Here is a 23,000-nt window from a genome sequence, read left to right on the forward strand (position 1 = left end):
GCAATAGCAAGCACAGTCACTATCAAACATACGGCGCTGTGCTTGGTGAGCGGAGAGAAGGCTGTGGCACTCAGGAGCACCACTGCCTTCTCAAGTAGCTGATCTGCAGGGGTCCTGGGAATAGAACCCCCACCAATCAGATCCAAAGGATAGGTCATCAGTATTAAAGTCTCAGAAAAACTCCTTTAATGGCTGTTTTTCAGAAAGGCATCTGGAAAAAAACATCCATGAAAAACCGACAGTTTAACCGTTTTTGAGGGCTGTTTTTTTACTCAGCCTTGTGAATAGGGAGCTGATTGACCCTTGTTCTTCATAAATAACTTTGAAGCCCTCAAGATGTTCTGAAAATTAATGAAACACCCTTTCGAATTAATAGAGTATGGGAGTGTTACTTGTTTGGGACCTCCATCAATTATCTGGAGAACAGAGTGTCTCCACTAGAGCATCTCACTCTCTCTCTGGAGGACCCAACATTTCTGTCCATTATATGGACAGTTCGTTTAAATCAAAGAGCAGTGGGTAATGCTTATGCCCCCTGTGGTGGCGCTGCAAGAAATTTCAACAATTCCTGCCAGGTTCCCCCACAGTTTACAGATGATGGCTGAGGGTCAACTTATCTCCAAGGGACCCTTCTAACAAAATTGTCTTGCAAAAGGGGAGAACGCCTTTAAGATATTGTAGAAGGATGAAATACACATTATGTAATAAACTGAAAAATTAGACGTATTAAAAAGGAAACATGAGAAATAAAGCCAGACCCTAAATCAACCAAAGATGTGTTAGTCCCATTTATGAGGCACCTCTTTTCCTTAGAACACTTTTTGGCTGGTGTACATATCCAGAAAATATACACTCCAAAAAACTGTGCATGCGATTAATAAATATTGCATGTATTACAACTCGTCTTAGCCTCACAGCTTTTACTGCGCACTCTCTGGCACCGGTCACTCATTCTAAGCATAAAGATCAATGTGCATTGTGGATAACTACTAAAAGTATCATGACAATGCAGTGCAATAACTATAAGATGTGTATTTAAAAAAAATAAACCAACCTAAGCCTCACCTAGTGATAAAAAAAAAGCTTTTTTTATAAAAAATATGTATGGAAATTTGTAATTTTAATACAAAGAATGTAAATATATTAAATATCTGGTGTTAAAGGCAGTTCTGACCATTTGAATCTGCTGACAGCACCAGGTAGGGGGTGGCCAGGGGGAAAAGTACATACATACCTTTTTGCTGGGCTTTTCTCAACATAAATAGTGTGAATATGATGTTTTATTCTGCCAGATTTTGCTCCATCGAGTGGAGTTTCACTGTGAAAGCAAATGACCTTACTGGAGCACCGAAGGGCTTGCCAGAGCCCTTAGAGCACCAGTTTGCTACACCCCTTCAGCTTTAGTCTCTTCCCCCTTCCCCTGGATTGACAGGGCTAAACATCGCCTCTAGCTCAGACTTCTTGCACCTCTGTTATGGCTACAGGTCTTGGTGTTTGCGCAGTGAATCTCCAGCTGCTCTTTACATCCACTGCGCATGTACAGAGACTGGAAGTCACGGTAGAGCAAGAAGACTGGGCTCTGTCTAGCTCTGTAAATCCAGGAGAAGGGGGGAGGGAATAAAGCTGAAGGAGTGTAACAAACTGGTGCTCCAAGGGCTCTGGCGCTCCTGTAGGGGGTTTTGCATATGAATACAAATTAAGCAAAGGGGCAATGGATAGTCATAATCAGGGCATCATTTTTATCAGCATGCTTAACCATGCTGTATGCCTTGTTTAATTGAGTTGATCATGCTGACAGCTCCTCTCCACTGCTCTGAGTGACAGCTGTGGTGATCTCCTGGTTGGACACTACAGCTGTCACTCAAAGGACACTACAGCTGTCACGCTGGGTTCACACCTAGGCGTTTCTCAAACGCGCGTTTCTATGCGCGTTTTTGTCGCGCGTTTTATGCGCGTTTTTTTTAATAGTGAACGCGCGTTTGACGCGATTGACAGCAGTGTTGTCCAAAGAGTCTATGGCCCAAACGCGCGTCAAACGCGCCAAAAAAAGCTCCTGTACTTGTTTGAGAGTCGGGCGTTTTACAGCGCGATCGTACGCGCTGTAAAACGCCCAGGTGTGAACCATTCCCATAGGGAATCATTGGTTCTTACCTGTTGTGCGTTTTACAGCGCGTAGGAACGCGCTGTAAAACGCTCAGGTGTGAACCCAGCGTCACTCAAAGCAGAGGGGAGGGGCTCGAGAAGCTCAATGCAGAGAAGACTTCACAGTGAAGCTACACCTCCCGGGCACTTGAAATAGCATAATCTGAGAAAATAAAACTTCATATTCACATTGCCCCTGATGAGAAAAGCTACACAATAGGCATGTTTCTACTGCTCTATCCAGCCCCCATATAGTGCTGTCAGCAGTTTATCCTGGTCCAAACTGCTGACAGACTCCCTTTAAAACTAATAACCCATGTGTAAATAGTCACTTCACCAGCAATCCCGACAAAGGCTTTTCCTCTATAACATTTTCCAGTTTAAAACAATGGCAGCCGACCCGAGCCTTAGTTCACAATTACCTGCTCGTACGCTTGTTCCGCTTGACGGTTCGCATCAATAACTTGTCTTTCCAGCTGCTGCATCTGCACAAAAAAAACAAAAAACAAATGAGTGTTGATTATTTAATGATGATTTCCATAAATTGGCTTTGAAGTCCCAGTAATGGATGGTGACATTATCCATCGTCTTCTATATTAGATGAAAGCCTCCGTCTGATACCTGCCATGCATGAAAGGTTATGATATGACGGCCTGCAATTTGCGGTTCATACACCTGACAGGAATCGTAAGCCGAAATGACCTCAATGTCAGATCAAAATGTTTCAGCAAATGTCCAAAAGAACAGGGTGAGTCACTACTATAAGGGGGAAACAAGACCGCCAGGTTATGAGCTTAGGTGCAGTGTGGACCTATAGGGATCCAGAACATGGTGCACACCGATTGCTAGGGCTCCATACTGTGCCCCCGGCCCCAAATTTCTATGGGAGCACACAGAGTTTTTTTCTAATAGCCTCATATTTAGAATGTGAGAAAAAAAAAATTGCCATGCTCCATTGAATGATAAATATTCTCGCCTAGAAGACCACGGAGTGCCTAAAAGACCATAATACAGCAATGCTACTTGGATAAAATACAGTGTCCCAGAGAAGTACAATATGAAAGCATACAGAGTGCCTATGAGTCCATAATACAGACCCATATGGACTCCGTGTCCCCGCACAAGGTCAGTGCCCGTGGCTTTGCCGTGTTCTTGATCCCTTACATATAGCTGAGGATGGTTTCCCAAGGTTGTGATAGATTGTAGTTTTTAAAATGTTCTAGTTCAAACTCTATACGCATCCCATATGTATGGCTATATATGTTGTCTAAATAGCTAAGCCCCTTTACACAGGCCAGTCATGGGGAAGATTATTGGGAACGAATGATCGTAAGAATGCTCGTTGCTGATTATTGGCCTGGGTAAAGATCTGGTTAATCGTTGAAAGCATCATGGAGGCAGACACCAAAATCATTGTTCTTGAGCAGCCAATCATCCTGTGTATACTGGCTAAAGAAATACAGACTATACAGGGATGCTTTAAAAGTTTGTGAACCCCTTAGAAAAATCTATATTTCTGCATAAATTTGACCTCAAATGACATCCGATTTTCACACAAGTCCTAAAAGTAGACAAAAGTAAACAAATGAGTCCAAAAATATTAGACTTGTTTATTTATTTATTTATTGAGGGAAATGATCCAATCTCATGTGTCAGAGTGGCAAAAATATGTGAACTTTTAGGCTGCCTCTACTACTTTATTTCAATTGAGTTGCCTGTGACCCTGCACCTGGAAATACAAAGTCACTGCTGTACCATCTTGCTTATTGCTTAGATTGATGGTATGACCCAATAAAATGTAAGAAACCCCGTTCTAACTTTGGATATAGGTTCCCATCTTCTGTATTTTCACAGATGTACAGTCATGTGAAAAAATTAGGACACCCTTTGAAAGCATGTGGTTTTTTGTAACATTTTTAATAAAAGGTTATTTCATCTCCGTTTCAACAATACAGAGAGATTAAAGTAATCCAACTAAACAAAGAAAACTGAAGAAAAGTCTTTTCAAGATCTTCTGTAAATGTCATTCTACAAAAATGCCTATTCTAACTGAGGAAAAAGATAGGACACCCTCACATGTATTCCCTCTTAAATTGGCTCAGATCTCACACAGGTATATCACACCAGGTGCACATAATTAGTAGATCGTTACTCTGCATGTTGAATGAGGCTTGACCTATTTAAACCTCAGACATTTAGTTTGGTGTGCTCCTGACTGTTGAAGTGAGAGTGAGCACCATTGTGAGAGCAAAAGAGCTGTCAGAGGACTTCAGAAAAAAGATTGTAGCAGCCTATGAGTCTGGGAAGGGATTTAAAAAGATCTCAAAAGATTTTGAAATCAGCCATTCTACTGTCCGGAAGATAGTCTACAAGTGGAGGGCTTTCAAAACAACTGCCAACATGCCCAGGACTGGTCGCCCCAGCAAGTTCACCCCAAGAGCAGACCGCAAGATGCTAAAAGAGGTCTCCAAAAACCCTAAAGTGTCATCTCGAGAACTACAGCAGGCTCTGGCTACTGTTGATGTAGAAGTACATGCCTCTACAATCAGAAAGAGACTGTACAAGTTTAACTTGCATGGGAGGTGTGCAAGGAGGAAACCTTTGCTTTCCAAGAGAAACATCGAGGCCAGACTGACATTTGCCAGAGATAAAGTTGACAAAGACCAGGACTTCTGGAATAATGTTCTTTGGACAGATGAGTCCAAAATTGAATTATTTGGACACAACAGCAGAGGACATGTTTGGCGTAAACCAAACACAGCATTCCAAGAAAAGAACCTCATACCAACTGTGAAGCATGGAGGTGGAAGTGTCATGGTTTGGGGCTGCTTTGCTGCAGCAGGACCTGGTCAGCTCACCATCATAGAATCCACGATGAATTCTACTGTGTATCAGAAGGTGCTTGAAGAACATGTGAGACCATCAGTTAGAAAATTAAAGCTGAAGCGGAACTGGACCATGCAACATGACAATGACCCAAAACATACTAGTAAATCAACCAAAGATTGGCTGAAAAAGAAGAAATGGAGAGTCCTGGAATGGCCAAGTCAAAGTCCAGATTTGAATCCCATTACGATGCTGTGGGGTGACTTGAAAAGGGCTGTACGTGCAAGAAACCCCTCAAACATCTCACAGCTGAAAAAGTTCTGCATTGAGGAGTGGGGTAAAATTTCCTCAGACCGATGTCGAAGACTGGTAGATGGCTACAAGAACCGTCTCACTGCAGTTATTTCAGCCAAAGGAGGTAACACTCGCTATTAGGGGCAAGGGTGTCCTATCTTTTTCCTCAGTTAGAATAGGCATTTTTGTAGAATGACATTTACAGAAGATCTTGAAAAGACTTTTCTTCAGTTTTCTTTGTTTAGTCGGATTACTTTAATCTCTCTGTATTGTTGAAACGGAGATGAAATAACCTTTTATTAAAAATGTTACAAAAAACCACATGCTTTCAAAGGGTGTCCTAATTTTTTCACATGACTGTATTTTCCTGACCCAAACTGTTGGAGGGTATGCCATTCCCAACAATCGACTTTACAGTGACTGTATTAATGCCACTTAGAAGGTTCTGATTTCCAGATAGTAAGGAGTCTTTAGGGAAGTTCTCCTTCGGAATAATTATGAAAAATAGTTCTCCTCTAGAAGGAAGAAAACTGTGCTCCCTATAGGTCAATGTCTGACCCTAGTCATATTGTATGCCAAAAAAACAAGATTGCACAATAAGAAAAACAAGAAGGAGGTGAAGACAGCCAAATCATATTAAATCCAAGTGATCCATGGCCCACCTTGGGGTGCAGCCTCCACATTCCTTATGTAAAAGATTCTATTCTGAGGTATGCTTGCAATGTTACAGGCAAAGAATTGAGTTATTTTAGCTCGATCTTGACAAAAAGTGAGCTTTCTTTAACCAAAATTGAAGTGTAGGTCTGGTTGGACTAGTTTCACACTAGCGTTTGTTTGCCCAGTGGTTTTAATGCGGGCTGATTCTCAGCATATTTGTCGGGTAGTGGCCGGATCTTCGCCAGTACCCATTATAGTTAATGGTGCCGGACGGCAATCATGTAATTTCCGGCAATGCCGGATCCACAGAGGCCCGGAACAGCCTGCCGGATCTCACTAACGCTAGTGTGAAACTAGCCTTAGACATACACAGGCCACCAGAACTGCATCACGGGTCTTCTACATTTTCTAAACTACACTGCAAGTATGAAAGTTGAGCTGTGATTGGATGCTATGAAATTATAGATCATGTATGAACACATCACATTTACCAATGCAAAGAACTTTTTTGTTTGTGTAAAGACGGTGTGATCTTCCGAATGCATTGGTCTGGTCCACCGGCATCCTTCACCCTTCCAGCAGGCCGGTTACTGGAATGCTCCTTCAGTCTCCACTCCACGCTGAAGACTGCTTCTTAGTGCTTGGCTTTTCTTTGGCCATAGCGTGAGGGTGCAAACTACTGGATCTTAAAGGGCCAGCGTGCGCATACCCTAGGTTGCCCTAGCCTATGAAAGACCTTCAAAGGTTATATAAGGCACCCTTCCCCAGTGGTGGGTGCCTGACCAATAAGTTTTACTCTGGAGTTTACTACAAAGGTGTTGCATTCACTTAGTTGGTTTTCCCATGTATTCCATTCGGCCTGTGTTCTGGATTTGACCCTTTGCTGCCTGACCTCAACTCTGCCTGATCTCTGTGTTAACCCTGAGCAGCCTGCCCTGATTTCAGACTGTTTTCTGGACTTCACAAACTTCACAAACTCTGCTTGCCCTGACCTTGGCCAGTTACCTACTACGGTTTGGCTGTTCCTTTGGTGTTACGCACTAGTGTCTCTTGACCCTCATGGATCAGTTGTCAACCTCACTACTCCAAGAGGGGAGGCTGGTGATTTTCCTGCAGCAAAGTCCATATCTCTCAATAGGGGATAAAGGGTAAAGACCAGGGGACTGCTAGGCCTTAGGAGTGGCCCCAAGCCAAATCTGTTTGGTTGACACAGTGGTTCCACAACAACTGTCTAACAATAAGTCACTATTTCAGTTTTACCTTGAAGCTCTCGGGCCCCAATGTAAAACTTTTACCAGGGCCGCCCAACACTCATATTTCATTTATAGAGCTAGTATAGTTGTATGGGACAGGGGATGCCTTTGGACCCCCTCAATCTCCATGGCCTATGTTCAAATGCAACTAAACACCTTCAATAGTTCCACCAAGGATGATGCTTACGTCCTATTAATGGCTCTATAGCACCACTCCATTAAAACACAGCTGTTCTGTGACCTCATGGTGCTCTAAGATACAAAGGAGGTCTGAGGTAGTCAGAAAAGCTCCTCCTAGGTCATTGGTGGCACATGTTGCTGCTGTATTTCTCCATCATGGCTTACACTGCAGCTCTGTCTATTGAGACTGGCTGCTATGTCTTAGCACAAACTCACCAGGAAGTTGTAAGCTTTTTATATTTTTATATCATTGAAAAATCCTATTTTCTTGATCATTTGAATGATCGGTTGTTTTAACAAGGCTCCTTTTTTTTGCAGCCAAGAGGTGTAGATCTGTTTTACGTCCTCCACCATGTAAGCTCACGCTTTCTGTACGTCTTGGAGGTGGAGATGTTTATGTCTTCATCACGATGGAAATTTATTAGCAGAGAAGTTTCCTAAGCTGGGGAATGGGGTGAAGTAAATATTAGGAACATTATTATTGGCAAGACGTGCCACAAGCTCGGTCTCTGTAATGTGGTTGGCAGACACAGTCATGGGGTGACCTAAATATGTAACACAATCCCTAAATTGTAAGGAACATAGTCTGTTTGTGAAACCACACCATCAGAAAGACGTGGTATATTGTATTGTGTTTCAGCTGTCCCATTCTGAGGCTGCATTATAAAAAGGGTTTTCCAGAACGTAGCTACTGATGATAGGTCATCAATATCAGATCAGTGGAGGTCCAACACCCACACCCCCACTGTTCAGTAGTTTCGGAGAGCTGCCAGTGCCCAAATCTCTCCAGAGGATGGAAGGCTACATCCTTTGAGTAGTTAGGGCTCATACGCACAAATAAAAAAAAATTGCAGCCCCTATGTGGAACCATTCACTTCAACAGGCTGCAAAAAAAGAAAAAATGACTCTGTGTGCATTCCGTGTCCATATGGCTGTTCCACAGACAAATAGATCATGTCCTATTATTGTCCACTTTACGGACAAGGATAGGACTGTTCTATAAGGGGCCGGCCGTTAAGTTTCGCAAAATGCACACTGCCGGTATCCGTCTTTTGCGGATCTGCAATTTGCGGACCACAAAACAACAATGGTCATGTGCATGAGCCGTTAACCTTCCATTCAATTGAATGGGAGCGGAGCTGCAGTATCCGGCACGGCCATTACAGAGTGGACGGAACCTTGTGCTTCTGGTTTTCTCTACTGGAAATAACAGATTGGCGGAGGTGCAGGGTGTCAGATCCCCACTGATCTGATACCAATGACCTTTCCTGATGAAAGGACAGCAATATCTACCGGAAACCCCTTTTAATACATTTATTAGAAGTCTCTATATCAGTGCTTCGTGCACTGTGTAGAAGCTATAAAATGATGGAGTTTTGAAGTGAAGCTCCAGTTTGGAGTTCAAGTAATATTAATCCCTTGTACAAGTTTAGAAAGAAAAATGTTCTTTATTTTCAGAAACAGCGCCACTCTATTTCTTAGGCTGTCTCTGGCATTGCAACTCATCTCAGTTCAGGTGAATGCTGCAGTACCACATACAGTCCATGAACCATAGTGGTGCTGTTTCCATAAAAAGTAGTCAGTTATTCAAATCCTGGATGAATGCAGGTAAAGGGGACCTTTCCCATCTCCTGATATCTCTTAGTAACTACTTGCATTTCCCATGCAGGGGAGCACCACCAATGAGTCGACGTGAGGAGATTGCCTCAGGCAGCACCAGGTAGGGGCAATGGGTAGGAGCGAAAGGAGGATTATCTGTTTCTGCAGTATAGTATTGGGAAGCACAGTGGGAACTGTATGAGGTGTATGTCTTTAACAGTAGGGCTGGAGGGAAGGGATTAGGTTAAAAAATTGGCATTGGGGGTTGGAGTTTTCGTCTCAGGCAGCAGAAAGGCTAGGTGCGCCCCTGTTCCCATGTAATAATTTGTGTTGTGCTATTCCGTTATTATTCCTTTTAGAAATTTTTCAATTGTCTGCCAGGTCCAGGTGGGTGTCACCAGTTGGAGGGGGTTGTCCCTGCACAGTCTCACACTATCCAATCAGCTGCCAGCTGCCAGCTGTCACGGTCCCTCCCATTTGCAGTGTTGTTGTTGGTAATGACCACACCTCTTGTTCCAGGTGCAGCTTGTGGTCATTACTGCTACTTTATTTAGTCTGGACTCACACTTCATACCATGCGGTTGATATTATCTGCCTGGAGTTGAAAGAGCTGGTGTTCTCATCTGAATTCCTGCTCATCCTGCTCATAAGTATACTTCTCTTAGTATTTTGTTGTTCCCATTTGCTCGTTGTTTACTAGACCTCAGGGAGATGCTGGTTCATTCATCTGGGAAGGAACCAGTAGTCTCAGACCCTGTCACTACTCCTAGGGCTATTCAGGGTTACTAGGGCCTAGGTTCCCGGTGTATGAATATTCCCACCTTCGGGGTCTATTCATATTGACAGGAGTCAGGGCTAGGTCTAGGGTTTTCTTAGGTGGTGACCGTTTCCCTTTTCCCTAGCCTTGAGGCCTAGTTCCTGGTCATTTTCCTTCTGTTGTCATTCTGGTGTTCCTCCCCTCTCCCTACTGTGTGACACCAGCATCAGACTGTGCAGGGACATACCCCTCCAACTGGTAACACCCAGATTGTTCTTTATTACAGTTCATTCATACAGTCTAGTAGAAATAATAGAGGAATAATACAACATAGAGTCACAAGAACTGTTTTTACTTTGGGGAATGCAAGTAGGTACTAAAACAGACATGTCATAGTATATATACAGTGTAATACAAGTGTCGAAATAGAATAGCAAAAGGGGGCATTTACAGGAAATGACATGTCCGGGGAATCATTTTGCAAAAACGTGGTACTGTCCTTCAAGTTAGAAACGGACTCCATACATTTGGTGAAAGTGGTTGCACATTACACATGTATAGGTTTAGGATGGGACGCCCACCGCTGAGGATACTAGCCGCTTTCTCCCTGCTGCACAATGAATGTCTCACTTACATGGCAGTGAATACCAGAAGCATGCTGAAAGAAGTCTCTTGTGCCGGCTGGAGGTGTAACAGGTTGGCTGCTGCCCTGTTTGCAGAGGGTTCACTTCCCAGTCGGATCACATTCCCTCTTTAGCTTAGAGCCCAGCTCAGATCTGAATGTCTATTATATATAGTACGTGCATTTATGTGGCAGAACTCCAGGGAAGGGAGGTGTAAAAATATTCCTATTAACAACTGTGTATTATTATTTTTGTTTTACTTAGACTCAGTTCACATTGACATTTCAACTTGTTGGAATTTTTTAAGGAATCTGGTCACAAAAAATGGTTCTATACAACTGAGACTCCAAGAAGAGAGGGAATCAGGCAATGTCTAGTTACACGCATTCACACTGGTGGGCATGCCAGAGGCCGACTTCATGCAGTCAGTGTTTGGTCGGTGATTTCCATCAGTGATTGTGAGCCAAAACCAGGATTGGAGCCTCCACAGAGATAAGGTGTAATTAAAAGATTTTCTCCTGTTCTGTGTTTTTGATCCGCACTTGGATTTGGTACACAATCACTGATCAAACACTGACTTTGTCAAAGTGGCCTTTAAGAGACTGCTTGCTTGGCACATTCCTTTTTTTGTTAGAAAAGTTCCTTCCCAATAAGTTAATTACAGAATATATAACAAATAAAGATACCCGCGCTACCACAGTAAAAGAGAAGGGAGAGATGTTGTACACTGTAGCTAGACTATAAGTCTAGAGAGGGTTAATTGCCCAAACCCTCAATGGAGATATGTAGATATACAAAGGTATAGCCCTAGACCCGCGCTGACTACTTAGTGTAAAAATACTAGTGAATCACGTAACTCGTGTGTTTATATCTTTTCCACGGGACTACTAAATTGCACAATGCCGAGTCGTCTCAGCTCTTATGTCCCTGTTTATTTCTATCATTAATACATTGCTTTCCACTAACCTTTATTGGGGCAACAATGCAGGATGACTACTTGCCTGGATTACGATGATGTACAGGATTCCCTGCAAATAGTCCCGGTAGCTGGATTCAAATTGTAGTATCTTCAGCTTCCCTGGGGAAGGAATTCGGTAATTCCGAAACGCGTCTGTGGTATTGTGGTCCAAGGAGGCACCTGTCCCCAGTGTGATGTCATAGAACTCTCGCTCCCAAGGACTTCCAACGCGGTTTCCCTTGCGCGCACATGTCACCGCCCGGGACCGCGCGTGCTTGCAGAGGAAACTGAAGATACTACAACTTGAATCCAGCTACCGGGACTATTTGCAGGGAATCCTGTACATCATCGTAATCCAGGCAAGTAGTCATCCTGCATTGTCGCCCCAATAAAGGTTAGTGGAAAGCAATGTATTAATGATAGAAATAAACAGGGACATAAGAGCTGAGACGACTCGGCATTGTGCAATTTAGTAGTCCCGTGGAAAAGATATAAACACACGAGTTACGTGATTCACTACTATTTTTACACTAAGTAGTCCACGCGGGTCTAGGGCTATACCTTTGTCTAATTACAGAATATCTCACTGCTGAGGCACCCAGCGATCAGCTGTAATCTACTTTTAATGTGCTTGTTCACATATCAGTTTTTACTGACTGTGCACTACTACTTTGTGGTGCAGACCAAACACACCCATTAATGTCTATGGATCAGGGGGGAAAAAAACGGAAATGTGTTTGGTCAGTGTTTTATGTATTTCACCAGTGATTGAGAGCCAAAAGAAGGAGTGGAGCCTAAACAGAGATAAGGTATAATAAAAAGATTTCCACCTGTTCTGTGTTTTTGACCCGGCTCTAGTATTTTCTAGGCAATTCCCCACAATGATACGTGCCAATCCCATCTCTGGCAGGGAATGAGTGAATTTTGCAGAGGATAGGAGTGGTAGTGGCCCTAATGGGATGCTGTGTCACAGAGTACACCCTCAGGCAGTCACTCCCTGGGGTTCGGTGCAGTGAAAAGATGGAGTGAATGAATCAGGCAGAACAACAAACGTTTTTCTTTACCGAGTGCAAAGGATGAATTGCAGTACATCCAACTGTACAAGGTGCAATGTCTCTATTCCCGGCTGATGAGGTATGGTGGCAGGCAAGATAGCAGACAATAGCACTCTAATGTAGTCATTATCTCTCTCCTGATTTCCCTTCACTGACAGAAATAAGCTGGCACTTTGGCCATAAATGTCCACTTGTGAAATGTAAGCTTTTGAGTGTGCTTGTCCTGAACTGTGGTGATGGTGTCTTAACTTGTTATCCCCTCATCTGCAGCAGAGTCTGTATAGCTGTAGGGCTGAACACTCTGCTGACTTTGTACTCTGTAGCTTGCAGATCTTCTAGTGGCCTGGGACCCTACAGTCTCCCTGGAGTAGTGGTCCTCAAAGATGAGCTGTATCATTGCTCCCAGAGGCCCATGGAGCTGGAGCAGATAGTCATGCTCCCCCACTCCAGGCTTGCCATGCTAACTCTCACTAGAACTCTCTAGAGCTCCCCATCATGTCAGGAAGCAGGACTGCCCCCAATAGGGGAGGAATGGAATGGCAAGTTGCATTTCTAATGCCAACCATCTCTCATCATTGCTGAAGTATACACCAGATACATAAAACATATTATGATATTACAATATATAATAAACAATTGCAGATATCCTATCTGGGGTATTGTACACCTATCAGACATTTATGGTATAGGTCTATGTGCTGTCCACATTTTTTGTGGCCCCATAGAAATGAATGGGTCCGCATCTGAACCGCAAAAAATACGGTGGTGTGCATCAGGACTTAAAGGGAACCTGTCACCGGGATTTTGTGTATAGAACTGAGGACATGGGTTGCTAGATGGCCACTAGCACATCTGCATTGCCCAGTCCACATAGCTCTGTGTGCTTTTATTATGTAAAAAATAAAATAAAATTGATACATATGCAAATGAACCTTAGATGAGTCCTGTCCCTGACTCATCTCACGTACAGGACTCATCTCGGGTTAATTTGCATATGTATCAAATAGGTTTTTTTACACAATAAAAGCCCACAGAGCTATGGGGACTGGGCAATGCGGATGTGCTAGCGGCCATCTAGCAACCCATGTCCTGAGCTCTATATACAAAATGCCGGTGACAGGTTCCCGTTGATCGAGAAGAATACAGTCTATTTCAGAACAATAACTGCTTCAGCTAGGGGTTGTCGTCCTGCATTCAGTGGGACTAGGATAACGTACAGTTCTACAAATAGGACAAGAGGACAATACCAAGCAGCATGTTTTCTAGTTTTTTGTTTTAGGAACAATTCTTCTGTGGACAGATGTTATAAAGCTAATATTCTCATATCCAGAGGAGCAGTTAGGCTCTACTGTGTAGGCGTCGTTCTCCAGCGCTTACCATAGAACTAGGCTGCCTGGACGGAAACAGTGCTCTCTCTGCGTGTACTTTTCTTCCTACTCACACATTCAGCACATCTGTATCGCATGGTCTGCCAATATGTTCTGGCAAAAATACTGACGCAAGAATACACACACCTCCAGGGTTTATTATCATTGCTGAAATTTGCCAAGACATACAGACACTTCGGTATTTTGTTTAAAAATGGGAAAATTCGGAATATCTTTATGTAGGAAATGGTGAGGGAATCATCTGGGAGCAGCAATATGACTATATTCAAATAAAACTTTGCAACTGTTGTCTACTGCTTTGCAAGCAATGATCTATCCTCAGGAGATGGTCCCTCACTACCTTACAAGTGGGGGTCCAACACCACGCACCTCCACCGATCATCTGTTCTGCAGTAGTTCCACGCTGGAAGTCAGAACCAGAACTACACAGCTTTGCTGTGCAGAGGAAGGAGCTGAGTACTGCAATCTTGCTCCCATTCACCTCAGTCCACAGCACAACGGACAGGGCTGGTTCTGGTGCCTGATCTGCGGGGCTTCGGGCTGTTGGACCCCCGCTGATCAGATAGTGATGGCCTACCCCTGTAATGGCACTCCAGCCGTGGTAAAACTACAACTCCCAAGATGTACCCCTGCTTAACTGTTCTCAGAACTCCATAGAAATTAATGGAGCATGCTGGGAGTCGTAGTTTCACCACAGCTGGAGTGGCGAAAGGTTAGCCATCACTACCCTGTGTACAGGCCATCACTTCTAAATCAGAGGACAACCTCTTTAATGCTTTAATGCATCTAAACTACAAAATGCAGAAATTTAGCAATTTTTTATAAAATATCCTGCTGTTTTGTGTCTGCAACTCCCGTGCAGACATATACATTGCCATGGTTACAGACAACATATAAACCTGTGTGATCTTTTCCTGCAGTGATGTTCCACTGCTTTATTCCTCTACTTTTTACTAATATGCATCAGTAAGTAGCAAAGTAGTGGAAAGTAGTGTAATGGAAGGACACGACTACACATGGTGTGCTTGTAGTCTGTTGCTATGGAGACACATAGGTCTGCATATGAGCTGTAGACTTTTGTAATTAAGACTACCTGCACAGCTGTTTTTTTTAGATGCACTGGAGCAATAACAATTGTTGGAAAGCTGTACCTATATTTTCTATAGGTATTCCAGTAGAAAACTAACAGCCATGAAATGGATTAAAAAACAAACTACCTTATACTCGCCTATCCGATCTCCCAGCATTGCCCACCCGACAATTCAATAGTACTTCAAGGCCAAAATAACTGCACCAACTGAAAGGGGAGGCTAGAAGTCAAAGAGAAGAAGTGAAGATGCAGCTGCAAAGGTAGGTGGACAGCAGAAGTTCTTTGAGCCTGAGATAGGTCACCATAATATGGGGCGGTTTCTGTGTCTCTTTGACGACCAGAATAGTATCCTGCTTTGCAATTTTTTTTCTTGTAAAACTACAAGGAAACCTGATGGACCTCTAAGATGTCATTGAGATCTGTTGCTTAAGCAAGAAATGGAGATTGAAAGCAATAGTAACATAGTAACATAGTACATAAGGCCGAAAAAATACATTTGTCCATCCAGTTCGGCCTGTTATCCTGCAAGTTGATCCAGAGGAAGGCAAAAAAAAACTTGTGAGGTAGAAGCCAATTTCCCCCACTTTAGGGGAATAAAAAATTCCTTCCCGACTCCAATCAGGCAATCAGACTAACTCCCTGGATCAACGACCCCTCTCTAGTAGCTATAGCCTGTAATATTATTACACTCCAGAAATACATCCAGGCCCCTCTTGAATTCCTTTATTGTACTCACCATCACCACCTCCTCAGGCAGAGAGTTTCATAGTCTCACTGCTCTTGAGTATTAACTTGGACTGGACAATACGTGACGTCTATATTTCAATTGGAATCTTGTTTTAAAAAACTGCTGTATGTATTGCTGTTATATACAGTACATGTTATGGTGCCCCTGCTGTTCTTTGGATTCTGTCTCAGAATGTCCACCTAATGTGTCCATGATGATGAGAAGAAGCTGCTTCTAGTGCACTGATTCTTAACAGGTTAGGTTCACACCTCCATTTAACAGCAGAGAAATCAATGGGATCCGGCGGTGAACGTCATTATCTGGCTAGGCGGGATCTCATGAACTCTGCCAGAACCGTATATGGGATTAGTTAGGGTGGAGGTGTGAACCTACCCTTAGATGGCTTGTATAATTTGTCTGCCATGTACATGAGGATCTGAGCAATGGGACTGAGCCACTGTGCATGTGTGACCACCGACCCTGGACAGATTAGGTGGAGGTTTTAAGAGGGAGTGGAAAGGCCTTCAGCCAGTACCATAACAAGTACATAACAGCAAGCTCGAGACACAGGGGCATTTTTAAATTATTCTGATTGACAAATTGTTGTTTTGTGATTATGGGACAAGCTGTTGAATGGATGCGTTCAATCTGGCGGCAAAGGACCGCTATTTTATTGTCCTGACCGTCTGTGCCTAACCTTAGCTCTTCCTCTGACCTTGCTGTCTTCTGTGCCCTTGCTGCCATGCAATGGTGTCTCTTAAAGGGTTTCTACCACCAGAAATACTGTTATGTAGCTGACTGACATATGTCGCTAATGTCAGCACTACATAACAGTATGTTTCTAACAGTAGTTCCTGCAGCCGTTTTTGTTAAAAACTTACTTTTATAGATATGCTAATGAGCCTCTAGGTGCTATGTGGGCGACATTAGCACCTAGAGGGCTCCGTTCACTAACCATTTCAGCCGCCCATCGCGTCCCTCCAGCCCGCCCCGCTCCTGTTGATTGACGTGAAACTTCTCAGTATCGGGTACCAATTCCCGCGCCTAGAGGCTCATTAGCATATCTATAAAAGTACATTTTTAACAAAATCGGCTGCAGGAACTACTGTTAGAAACATACTGTTATGTAGTGCTGAAATGGGTGCATCGCTGATGTCAGTCAGCTACATAACAGTATTTCTGGTGGTAGAAACCCTTTAACCTGCCAGGGTCAGCTGTCATTAAACAGACACTACTTCAAGAGGTAGCAATCTAGTGGCTCCTCTGCAGCAGAGTCCAGATCCCTGTACAGTGGTTGAAGGGTGAAGACCAGGGGGGCCACTTTGACAACACCCTTAGTTAAATATGTTTAGAGACACATCGGGTCCACACCAGCTGCATTACAGATATCCTGCTATGCATCATGTATATTGCTCGCCTTTGCAGTCAATCTAGTCCAAAAAGACACAATGGACTCGGATCTCAGCTTGGTGGGTCTTGAGCTATGTTCAAGATCTCTTGAAGGCACATAAATGGGAACATGCTAATGCTACAACATGAAGACCCAAGATCATGGATCCCAGTGACCGAATATCCCTTCTATTCACAAATGTATGTTCAAAGTTCTCTGCAGCTTGTTTAGGCAGAAAGCCACCGATCTGGACGACCCCAAATCCCCCCAAATCTGTTTATTTAGTAATCAACCCAAATGACTCCATCTCATCCTGTGTGGCCGTGTTAAGTCCTCTGCCAACAGGACAGTATATTAATCTTTTTTGGAGAGGGGCTTAGTATAATACCTAATGTCTTCTAACGTTGGATCCAAATTGTTATCATCTAATGCTGAAAACATTTAGGTTTGTTTGAACTTTAACGTTGGGTCTGCTACTTTTCTGGGAAGTCTGACAAATGGAGGAATGTGTAATGTGTAGCTGTCAGTGGGGTGTTTTCCAGCCTGTGATGATAGCGAAGAGAAATAAAGCAGCCCCTTTCTGACACATCCTTTGTGAGAGAGCTCTGGCAAGTAGATTCCTGATCTTCTGATGCCTCACTGACTTTCTTTCGTTTGCTCTCAGTAACTTGATAATAACCCACATACTTTCGCAACAGTCTAGCAGCCCCATCTTCACTACTAGATGTCACTCTCACCACGTTCGGAAAACACTTACTACACGTTAAGTCACTGATCGCTGGATATTTTCATGGGTGACTCATGGAAAACATAACATTTAGGTTGATGATCAGATCCTGTGAATATTTTAGGTCTCTGGAGGGGAGATTATTATACAAGCTGAATTGCCAAAAGGAGGTATTGGAAACTAAATCTGGCCTAGCTATTACAAATGAACTCAACTCAATACCCATGATCACTATTTATATAGTTATTCTTAAAGAGGTTATCCAAGAATTTGATCTTGCTGGCCTATCCTCATGAAAGGTCATCACTATCTAATCTGCGAAGGTTCTTGCCGATTGGCTATTCGAAGAGGCCACATAGCTCTGTTAGCACTTAATTCTCTTCTTAGGCCATTGCCATCACCGTACATCGGTCATGTGGACTCTAGACACCTCTCAGTCCCAGTCACGTGAGGCCCGGTGAGTGATGAGGAGGCCACATCGTTCACTGAGCCTCCAGTGAGCACAGTGGCCTCATCAAACAGCTGATAGGTAGGGGTGCTGGGAGTCTGACCCCCGAGGATTTGATATTTATGACCTATCCTGAGGATAAGTCATCAATATCAAATTCCTAGAGAACCCCTTTTATATATCTGTGCAGTTTCCTGTATCTACCTTTAAAAGGAAAGTCTATTATGCAGTGGCTGCTGGTTAACCTCGGCAGGTGGCACCAGTGCATACAGTGCCTCCAGCCATATAAAACACATGCACGTCCACTTTTAACTATATCACAAACTTTGTTACTGCCATTTAACACACATCAATACAGTCTTCTTGGTTATTTCTGACTAACCCATTAGATATAGACCTTAGAGGGAAGTCATTGTCTATAGACATCTTCTGTTTGACCTTTGGTGTCCACTGTAGTGTCAGAACTAGAACTCATCTGAGGTGGCATTTTCATGCTCAAGAAACACTTGCTTAATGAAGAAAATGAGTTAAGTTGGCCATACATAAATGTTGTCTGAAGCTGCCAATTTAGACAGGACCAGCAAACCATCCAATGTGTATAGGGACCTCCTGAGTCTCCCTTGAAGCCCAATCCTTTTGTTTTTTGGGAGATATACCATCGCCAGAGGAATCTGGTGGCATATCTCCTCTCTGTGTTCAGAACACATGCTTGCTTGGCCATATGTATGGAGGGGTCAGAAGAGTCAGCTGAGCCAAGCGAACACAGGTATGGTCTGGGTCAGGAGATTTTGAGATATGGTGGGAATGGCTGGCCTTACAAGTGCCTCCCCTAGGGCCCTCTATATATATATAAAACACGCGTCCCAGGTGTAGGAATGCCGAGTGGTATAGTTCGGCCTAAAATGTCCCTTTATGTGTGTCACGGTGCTCCTACCTGGATATGGCTGGACCCCAGGCTTTGGCTCCGAAGCAATAAATAGGGGGAATAATTGAGGGATTTGAAAGAAAGATTGAGTCCAGACCTTGTGTGTAGTTGAACAGCAGCTTTACTTTGCATAAACTTTCTCCAAAACGGTTTGCAGACTTTGTCTTGGTCCCAACAGGTTTTAGCATTAATACTGGCAGGAAAATTCAACTCTGCTACATCTGTTTCTCTCTGGCTCTGCTGTACTGACAGGCTGACTGTATGACTTTGCTTCTTCTTGTATGCTGCGCTTCTCTATGTATGGTCTGTCTCTAGATTAGGCCAGGGGACTTTCCTCCTGGCTCCTGAGGCTCTCAGCTTTGGCCTCAATGGCCAGCAGAGCTGAAGGTGCTCTAGCTGGCTTGGGCACGTCCAGCAGAGACGTGCCCTGCACACCTTCCCCTAGCAGGGGGGTAAACTAGACTAACTCGAACTCGTCCCCAACATTCCTGCAGGAATTGGGACTAGCCCACTTCTCCACAGAGGGGGGTTTAGAATGGAATGGAAGGTTCCACTCTATCTAAGATAGCTCTGCCATATTTGCTGCCACCTGCTTGTGAACCAGACACATTACATTTGAACATAACAGTTGCAAACAGATTAGGAATTCACAGTGTGGAGGACCTGGAATAAAATGCATAGATGACATTAATGTTAGCAGACACAGATAGAGGCCGGGTGCAGGAGTGGTAACACCACTCTGGGGTGTTACAGAAGCACACCCTCTAATTTGTCAGGGGTAGCTGCTCTGTTCAATCCTTCCTGTGTTGGAACAGCCAATAATTTAGATGGAGAAAGGATTGCCCAAAAAGAGTTACCATCTAATTTACCCAAACACTACTGCATTATGTCAATTTTGGAAGTTTCTTTGACTGTTTGAAAGAGGATATGTCATTTTTATTTTTATTTAGCCATGACATATCTACTGTCTTTGGACCATTCTGGTACGCCGGGGTACAATGCAAAACTAAATGTGTATTTCCTGAAGGAAATACATAGGGGGTCGTTTATCAAACTGGTGTAAAGTAGAACTGGCTAAGTTGCCCATAGCAGCCAATCAGATTGCTCATTTCATTTTCCAAAGGAGCTATGAAAAATGAAAGGTGGAATCTGATTGGTTGCTATGGGTAACTAAACCAGTTCTACTTGACACCAGTTTGAATAATGACCCCCATAGTGCTTGAAAAGAGCTGAAAGTTTCAGTGTGTGTTTGTGCTACTGTGGATGTGAGAGAGACGAGGGCTCGTGTATGTGTGCTGTGTCTGGGTAGTAGTTATTTTTAAATGGTGATTTCAACGCAAATTTATTAAATGCGACAAATCCGCTTGGAAACACACTTTGAACACAGTCTGTACGTTAAGTAGTTCGGGTTGTATTAATCACAGAAAACTCGAGAGCAATTAATAAAATATAAGAATATGAGAAATTTCAATATAGTACTTTTCAAGCACTAGAAATATTATCTTTTTTTCTGGGTCTTTTTTAACACTTTCAATTGCAGTTTTATTAAAGGGGTTGTTTCATCAAAGACAATGGGGGCATATCGCTAGGATATGCCCCCATTGTCTTATAGGTGTGGGTGCCACCGCTGGGACCAGCACCTATATAGAGAACAGAGCCCCGAAAGTGAAGGAGGGCGCACTGTGCATGCGCCGCCGCCCTCCATTCATTTTCTATGGGGCCGGCGAAAATAGCTGAGCGCTGGCTCGGCTATTTCCATCGAGCCCATAGAAGTGAATGGGAGCGGTGGCCGGTGATGCGCTGTGCACTCCCATTCACTTCTATGGGGAGCCGGCTAGGTGGTGGCCGGACCGGCGTCCTCCAGCCACCACCTTGCGGGGCTCCATTATCGTCAATTACATGTAGAAGAAAATCCCTATTTTTCGTCCATATCGTAACCCTCCCCAACCTCATTCACCCTAGGACAAAAAACACAATACATCTTATGACTGATCTGCACCATTTACAGAACGCCCACAGTTTGTTATATCTCAGGGTTGTGTCTCTGACAAGCTGATCTGCAGTACGGGGGCACCACAGGGAACGGTGCTGGCACCGTTCCTCTTCACCCTCTACACTGCAGACTTCTCCATCAACTCCCCAGGCTGCCACCTACAGAAGATCTCTGATGACTCTGCCATAGTCGGCCTTATCACAGGTGAGGACGACTCAGAGTACAGACAGGGGACACAGGATTTTGTGGACTGGTGTCAGCGGAACCAGCTCCAGATCAACGCAGGCAAAACCAATGAGCTGGTGTTGGATTTCCGCAGACACAGGCCCCCTGCTTTGGTTCCGGTGAACATAGAGGGAATCGACATTGAGGTGGTGGACTCTTATAAGTACCGGGGTGTTCACCTGAACAACAAACTGGACTGGAGGCATAACACTGATGCTCTTTTCAAAAAGGGTCAGAGCAGACTCTATCTGTTGAGGAGACTGAGGTCCTTTGGAGTGCAGGGGACGCTCCTAAAGACCTTCTTTGACTCACTGGTGGCATCAGCCATATTCTATGGTGTGGTTTGTTGGGGGAGCAGCTTATCTGTGGCTGAGAGACAGAGATTAGATAAGTTCATTAAGAAGGCCAGCTCTGTCCTAGGTTGTCCCCTTGATCCAGTCCAGGAGGTGGGTGACAGAAGAACTCTAGCAAAATTAACATCACTGTTAGACAATGTCTCCCACCCCATGCACGAAGCTGTTGTGGAGCTGGAGAGCTCCTTCAGTGACAGACTGCTGCATACTAGGTGCACGAAGGAACGTTATCGGAGGTCCTTCCTCCCAGCAGTAATTAGGAGTTATAACCACCACTGTTCCCATAAACCCAGTAGTGAATTTTTAAAAGTAAATTCTGTTATGTTTTTCTTGTATTTTTACTCTTTAATTTCTAATTACTCTTATTTTTGCTCCTGTTGTGAATGTAATTGCTGCTGTTATGCCAAAATTTCCCCACTGAGGGACAATAAAGGGATTTTCTTCTTCTTCTTTTTTGCACCAAGATGGTCATTGCTTGAAATGTTTTTGAGACTCTCCGAGACAATTAAATCTAGTATCCGAGCCTCATCCAACCACTCTACTTATCTTTCCTGATTAGAAAACTCCACGCGGTGAAAAGACAATGCTGAAATTCAGACAGACTTCATAGAAGCAACGAAAACAGCGACTGACAGGACTTGGAAAGTCACTGTTTATGCTGAGGAATATTGTCACCCAGCAACCGCTGCGTATCTGGCACTTATCAGCACTCGCTATTTTAAGGCACTTTGTAAATTCTTCTTTATTTTCGGCGTTAGGGCAGCATCAGGCAAGTACAATATTTCAGATGACATCACCCATAAGGGTTTTCCAAACCATTACAAATCTCTTAAAGCAAGATCGTCACCACGAAAATGAAGTGCAATCAGCAGGTGTCATGTTATAGTGCAGGAGAAGCTGAGGAGACTTATATGTACGGTATTTTTATGGAAAAAGATTCAGTAAAACTTTTTGTGGGCCCTATTGAAAAAATGCCTATTCTTGCCCGCAAAACGTGATCTGAATGCTCCATAATTTCATGTGCTGTCCGCATTTTTTCCAGCCCCATAGAAATGAGTGGGTCTCGATGTGATTCGAAAAAAAAAAAAAAACGGATCGGACGCGGACCAATAATATGGTCATGTGAATGCACCCTAAGGGCTCATTCAGATGACTGTATAAATGGGTCCGCATCCGTTCCGCAATTTTGCAGAACGGGTGCGGACCCATTCATTTCAATGGGGCCTCAAAAGATGCAGACAGCACACCTTGTGCTGTCCGCATCTGTAGTCCTGTTCCACGGCCTCGCAAAAAAAGATAGAGCATGTCCTATTCTTGTCCGCGGACAAGAATAAGCGTTTCTATCAAAGTGCCGGCCATGTGCAGTCCGCGGAACGTACACAGGCCGGTA

General features: G+C 43.7%; 1 protein-coding gene across 2 annotated transcripts in view; it reads right to left on the reverse strand.

Moving 5' to 3' along the window:
• Positions 1-23,000, reverse strand: part of PLEKHH2 (pleckstrin homology, MyTH4 and FERM domain containing H2) — a 144,345-nt gene that overhangs the window by 80,368 nt on the left and 40,977 nt on the right. For both annotated transcript variants that reach the window (XM_044290007.1, XM_044290006.1), the window contains exon 3: positions 2,565-2,627. In XM_044290007.1, the coding sequence (XP_044145942.1) occupies positions 2,565-2,627 (63 nt within the window). The remainder of the gene's footprint in view (positions 1-2,564; positions 2,628-23,000) is intronic.

The sequence above is a fragment of the Bufo gargarizans genome, chromosome 4, assembly GCF_014858855.1.
Source record: "Bufo gargarizans isolate SCDJY-AF-19 chromosome 4, ASM1485885v1, whole genome shotgun sequence".
Taxonomy (NCBI): Eukaryota; Metazoa; Chordata; class Amphibia; order Anura; family Bufonidae; genus Bufo; species Bufo gargarizans.